Raw genomic sequence first — 6,871 nt, forward strand, 5'->3', positions numbered from 1 at the left:
CGTTACGTATAAACGCGACAACAGATCTCAGGTGTTGGATTTTGGTCACCATGCATAGTAAGGAGGGTAACAGAAAAGGTTACCGGTTATTTACCCAGTGTCAGGGGGATCCCTCCGATTCCTGGTTCTGGTCCTGAACATCTCAGGGGGCTTTGGGTCTTTATGACTTTTTGTTGAAATTCTTTTTTAGTGTGTTGCTATGGGCAACTGTTTCATGATGGGAGAACTACAGAGCCCAGCAATGTACAGGGAGTGGAATATATGATGAGTAAGAGACAAAGAAATGTAACAGAATCCATACTGATCCCATCACACCAACAGGGGCAGGGAGAGGGTCTGGGGTACCATATAAAGGCAGCAGGGATCAGGGGGTACATTGCAGGGGCAGCTGTGGAGGAATTAGGGGCACATTGTAGGGGCAGTTGTATTAGGGTTGGGGGACACATAGCAGAGGCCCATGGAATGTGTTGGTAATTACCAGATATCCTCTGGCAGGGTGGAGGTAGAATTCTCAGCATTAGTCTCTGGCTGACATCCATGTTTGCTCTGCTCTGTGTCACTGCACAGGAAATAGTTTGTAACTTCTCCGCTGATAATATGGAGCCAAAGGAGGGGCAGACCTACAGAATTATGAAATGATAATCTAACAGAGACTTCCCCCTCTTTAGTCTTTTACTGACTCCTCTCCTGGACAGATAAAGCATCCTCACAATGTACCTTAGAAACTGCAGCAAAACAGACTCCGCCTCATTTCCTTGCTGGAGGACATCCAGGATCATCTGGCCCCTCCCTCCCCAGTCTGACTGGCTCCACCCCTTTTTATTATCATTCAATTTTGGAGGTTTTGCATTACATGTGGGCAGTCTGTATGCAAATTCAGTCTGCCTAGGACTGCCCACTCCTGCAGACTGACCATCAAGGCATTCTGAACTCCTCCCCCTGCTGGTATCAGGACTGAAGTTTAATATTTGCAGGGAAAAGATAAATTGTAATAAAATATTTCCTTTAGCATGTAGTTAGTGAGGGTATTAGGAAGGGTAAAACAAGGCAGTGCTGCTGAGTCGGAGGCCGGGTCTGGCATATATAAAGCACCGCCGACCCAATAATCCCCCCCCATTCAGCCCACTCAACATTAATCAAAAGACAGATTTATTGATGGACAGACATGAAATTTCAGTTAGTGAAGAGCATTGATAAAACAGAGGAAACCTCGGAAGGATGAGGAATTATCCGCCAGGAATTCTACACTCTACGAAGCACATGGAGCACAGAGGGGCCCGAATCATGATGGCTGATAATTGGCGGAGGAGAAGAGGATTCTGGGTACAGCTCCACCTATACCGTCGATTTCTTCTGAGACAGATTGATTTTATCTCCGAGGCTCAGTGCCATTCCCTGCAAGGAACACAAAGCCGTTATTCATTTCACTTTCACCCATCCCCTTGTGTGAACATATTATGGGAGGCCTAAGGGCAAATTATTCACAGGGTATTAATCTGATAACTGGAAGGGGGGCTAATGGGTGTCAGGAATCCCCCCAGTCACTGCCATTGTACATGCCATAACCCAGATATCCTGTGGGCCCTGGGGCTCCTCACCTGACTCTTGGCTCTGATCCGTATGTGTCCCGTAACTGGAGCATCCGGCCCAAGGTGGATCGGCTTCTCGATGCTGACATTGGCAAGGGCATCCTCACCGAATATGGAGCGGGCGTAGAGATTGGCTGCCATGAAACCACATGACCCAGATAGAGCCTATGGATGGAACAAATAAACAGATAAATGTGAGCAACACAATGAATTCACAGACTGGCAGCAGCTTGTCATTTACGAGAAGGCCACAGCAAATTGGCATCAGGTTATCATGCAAACCCGAGAATAGGGCCACACCATGGTGGCAGAAGCTCGTCATGTGACCAGGGAAGGACCCACTGCAACCATAAGGAATTAACTGAATAAAGCAATTTCTGCCCCCAAACAAATCATCAATAATTAGGATTCAACACTGCCCAGCCCAGATGTTATCCTAAAGCTGAAATCTCAGTGGGTGAATCATTCCCTCACAGGACCGCATTGCTCTCTGCCCATTGATTGAAGGTTCCTTATCTGGTACCCTGCCCCGGGTCACTCACCTTCTCTGGCGTCAGACATTTCATGTTTGTGGACTTCTGGATGTGCTGCAAATATTCATTCAGATCCGCAATGTTTGTGTTCACCGTCACCTGAAGGGGGCAGCAGAGTTAATATCAGGGAGGATCATTGAAAGAAATAACAGCCAATCAGATCATGGCATTAGGCATAAATAAAGGTGGGTTATGACATCAGATATTGGGGCTGATGGGGCATTTGTTGGAAATTTGCAGCTTTATTCCTCCTATAGATGAGGAGCAGTGAGTGGTTTATTACTGTGCCTCTAACACTGCATGCTAAGGAGGGAATGTTATAAATTTCTTTAGGTGGCATCTCCAGGCAGATCCCAGTCCATTCCTCATCTTCTAGCTGCAGCACAAAGGCAGTGGATTTTACATAGAAATGGATGGAATTCAAAAAGAAACAATGTGATTTCGCTATGCAGTTAGAATAGCGCCTCCTAGTGGAAAGTGTAAGTATAGACACCGTTATGCTCACCTTGTTCTCCCACTCAAACTCGGCCCACATTTGTCTGAACTCTGTGTCTGTGCAGGATGCTGGCTGGATGTAATCCATGATGTCAATGTGGATGTCACTGAGGACCACACAGTTCCGGTCACTAGCAGCACCAGACACATCGTACACTGCAGGGGAACATAAAATTGTTAAAACTGAACCTTAAAATGATCAGAAACCTAATACCAGTAGAGCTCAGACTGACCAATGTTCCCAAAAATGATGCCGTTCTCTGTGGAGGCCACTTTCACGTTGGCCTTGATGTTGGCGAAATCATGTGGACCAAGAGTAAGAGGAGACGGCTTTTCCACCAGCTTCAGATCACCTGGAATTAGAAGATCACTGTGAGTCTTAGTATTAACTATTCAATATGAACAAATGAAAATCCAAAAACAACCAATCAGGTGTCAGGATTCAGTAAAAGTAACAAAACCTTTTACTTCCCGATTGTAACCGAGTATTGTGAGCACATGGCACTACCGCCACCTGCAGCCTGCACAGAGGAACTACAACTACCTAGATCCACAAAAACAATTATTTAAATTCGTTATCATCATACTAAACCACCCACTAATAGTAATTCAGCTTTAGTAAATGCTAAATTTTAAATCTTCCTTTAACCACTGCTACCCTAAGACAGATGTGTCTGCTCAGCACACCAACATTAGGATTTATGAAAGCCTCAGTGGTCAGACATGCAGCACAGGAAGCCCTGGTTGGTAGTGCCTCCTCACCCAGTGTAGCAAGCTCCAGCGTGCAGTTCTGTAAAGTGTCGTTGGTCTGGTTGACAACCAATACATCCAGGACAATGTCATATTGGTTAACATGAACGTAGGCCTCTGCATACACAGGATCTGAGAAACCGGTCAGCTGAGTCACCTGGAAGAGAGCAGACAACGTCAATCAGTTTCCTAGAACAATACACCAAGTCCCCCAGAGTCCCCATAGGATACATAGCAAGCCCCCTAGTGTCCCCATGTGATATACACACATCAAGTCCCCCAGTGTCCCCCTGTGATAGACACATCAAGTCCCCCAGTGTCCCCATGTGATACACACACATCACGTCCCCCAGAGTCCCCCTGTGATATATACACATGAAGTATCTTTTGTGTCCTACTTGCTCCACTATCTTCCAGGTGGGTGATCACACAAGCTCACATATGTATAGATTACCTGAGCCAGGTGTCTCAACCAAGTTCATTTACGGTTATATAAAGGTGCCAATAATGGAATATGTATAGAATTGACAACAATAACTATTACCTGAGCTGGAGGGTTCCTAAAAATATGACAGAAGAGACACAGGGTGCCAGAAAAGAGCAGCGGTTATTAAACTGATAACCAGGGTATGAGGTAATGTGGGAGGTGTGCATTATGTATTGTTATGTATGTTTATCTATGCATTATATAAGTATGTAGGCCATCTGATGCACACTTTCCAGACTCCCATATCTGTATTAGAAGGGGGTGGTGACCCCATATGGTGAAGCCATATTTAAGTAGACCACTTTAAGAATTAGCACCCCAAAATAACTGAACTCTGAAGACCAATCAGGTGATTTCTATAAGTCATGCAGCCTTCATTGCCCAGACATGTGATGGGTACACGCACAGGGCCCTTACTTTATTAAGTTTGGATGCCAGAGGGTCAGCTGCCTCCTTTCTCTGTGTGGTCCCCATAGCGGCCAGCAGACTCAGCTGGAATTGGTCCTCTTTAGATGCCATCTCACTCTTGGCAGTAAGCTGCATAAAGGAGATCGGATCGTCGGCCTGAACCGTCACATTGCGCTTTTCTGATTCTTTCTGTGAAGAGGTGAAGAGGACAAACCGAGATGATGATATTCTGTCAGCTATGCACCTCCGGTAGGGCCCGGGCCCCGTATCGCCTTCCACATATCCCATCCTGAAATACTTGGGCCCAACAAAACTTTATGCAAGCACATAAAGGGGACCTGTGGAGGGTTACGAAAAAAAAAAATGGAGCAGCTATGGTGCAGAGGTGACCTTACCTTTTGGGAGAGCTTCTCCTCCTCCAGCTTGGCTGACAGCATATGGGAGAGGGACATGCGGCACTCCTTGTTGAAGATATCGCTCATCAATGGAGAACATTCAGAGAGAACCTTGAGACACAGAGATATTCGGTCCACATCATCATCTGTGATGGGCTTCTTTGGAAGGGAGGATTTCCCCAGGTGCAAAATAGTTGCCATCAATAACATGGCTTCTGCTACAAAGGACTGCGGAAGGAAGAGTCAAAAAAGATTATATTGTGAATTCACTCAATTTATGTCAGGTGTGTCAAACTCTGGCCCCACAAAATAATTTTTTTGGCCCCCAATTCTAAATATGAATTGCAGCTGGCCCGTCACTGCATTGAAATAGCGCCACTACTTACCACAATTTCCGGCATCATGTCTATAGACCAGCGGCCTCTCTGCCTATGTGTGGCCCCACATTGGACTGTTTTATAGACAAAGGGAATTGTAGTGGCGGTGCAATTTCTCTATTATAAGCTTGTTCCAGATTGAATGTTAAGCAGAATCTCTTTGTTTCTATATGAAAAGGTTTTATTTCTAATGAGAAGGAAAAACTTCCTCAATTGTTTCAATAAACTTCAAGTTTGGCCCGCGACTTTGTTGAAGTTTTTAATTTTGGCCCACTGTGTATTTAAGTTTGACACCGTTGTCTTATGTCTTGTATGTCAGTCTGTCATATTCCATGAAAACACCAATGTCATGTTCCTTTATAGCATAAAAAACACAGCACAGATAGGAGAAAGAATAGAACTGCTGTTTTTTTAGTGATTAGATCTAATATTGAAGAGTCACATTGTGATTGCACCGGCAGCACGGTGGCTCTGTGGTCTTTGCAGCGTTGGGTCCCAGGTTTGAATCTCGGCCAGGACACTATCTGCATGGAGTTTGCAGGTTCTCCTCGTGTTTCCTCCCACATTCCAAGAAACAAAGTTAATTGGCTTACCTCCAATGCTGACCTTAAACTGTAATAAAAACATGACTATGGGGGAGGGGCATTAGATTGTGAGCTCCTTTGAGGGACAGTTCGTGAAATGACTATGGACTTTCTATGGAGCTGTACTTTCTATATCAGCGCTATATAAATAAAAATAATAATAATAATATTAGGCAATGCCAGATCAACGTTTATTCCAATGATACTTCCTACTAAACAAAATACAATTCATAGAGGACTGCAGAATTAAATAATAAAACACTACAAAGAGATTCCCACTGCAAACAATCAGAACCTGTGTTTTTTTGACACTCAATAGGTTGCTCTAGGCAACAAGACAATTTCAGGTTAGCACATATTGTGTATCAACATAAAATAATTTTTTTATTTGCATTGCCCCATCCCAATCCTCAACTTGGGGCATCTTCCTGACCAATCAGATTGAAACACCAGTTGATTAACTCATTGGTAAAATATTAGGATATCGCCCTACTGACCAGCCCAAAAGTTACCTAGATCAATGTGTTCTGAAATCTGCTCCAACACAAAGATAAACAGGGGGTCAGAAGACAAAATATTTATTTGTGGATTTATTTTACACTTACATTTTGCCTTTTCTTCTCTGGCACCAGGACCACATAGCGCAGAGCAATCTTAGTAAGTGTAGTGGCGAGAGCAGCAGCGACAAAGAAGTCACCGTCCAATAAAAACCCTCGGAGAGGCGGCCTATGAGAGAGAAAGGAGAGCAGTTATGATCCATTCACACCGATCCAATGAGTTAACACAGTGAGCCTACCTTATACCCTAATTGACTACAGAACACCTCTACATTATCTTATGGCAGTTAGGAGATGGGGAGGTGGTATGGGGTGCAGCAGAGGGAGAGTGATGTCAGCTCATTGCACAATTTTTTTTTCTAACAAGCTTGTTAGATTTTTGGCAGACAAAGGGAATTTTTCTGCAAATTGCAGAGAGCGAGATGTGCATGTACTAATCTAATCAATACTAAACCTTCCCATAAAAGTGTACAAAGGCAGAGGAATAAATCTTGGAACTCTAGAATCAGTAACCAACCTCTCTTCCTCTTTCTTTGCTGGCCTGGAGCTGCTGAGAGCACTCTGGGTGGCATATGTGCCCATTTCAGTCACCAGCCTTTGGGTGGAGCCCACGGTCACCTCCTCCTCCAGTTTCAGCTCCCCGGACTCCTTCTTAATCTCTGTCTCCACAATGGGAACCTACAGACAAATAGAGGT

At 44.5% G+C, this 6,871-nt stretch overlaps 1 protein-coding gene across 1 annotated transcript in view; it reads right to left on the minus strand.

Annotated features, from left to right (window-relative positions):
• Positions 1–1,132: 1,132 nt before the first annotated feature.
• COPB1 (COPI coat complex subunit beta 1) overlaps positions 1,133–6,871 on the minus strand; it is a gene marked incomplete in the record, with an annotated part of 13,751 nt that continues 8,012 nt past the window's right edge. The window contains 10 exon segments of the mRNA XM_072422360.1: positions 1,133–1,395; positions 1,599–1,754; positions 2,132–2,221; positions 2,628–2,773; positions 2,851–2,970; positions 3,380–3,524; positions 4,272–4,451; positions 4,658–4,885; positions 6,224–6,344; positions 6,693–6,853. Coding sequence (XP_072278461.1) covers positions 1,336–1,395; positions 1,599–1,754; positions 2,132–2,221; positions 2,628–2,773; positions 2,851–2,970; positions 3,380–3,524; positions 4,272–4,451; positions 4,658–4,885; positions 6,224–6,344; positions 6,693–6,853 — 1,407 coding nt within the window.

The sequence above is a fragment of the Pyxicephalus adspersus genome, chromosome 9 (assembly GCF_032062135.1).
Source record: "Pyxicephalus adspersus chromosome 9, UCB_Pads_2.0, whole genome shotgun sequence".
Classification (NCBI taxonomy): domain Eukaryota; kingdom Metazoa; phylum Chordata; class Amphibia; order Anura; family Pyxicephalidae; genus Pyxicephalus; species Pyxicephalus adspersus.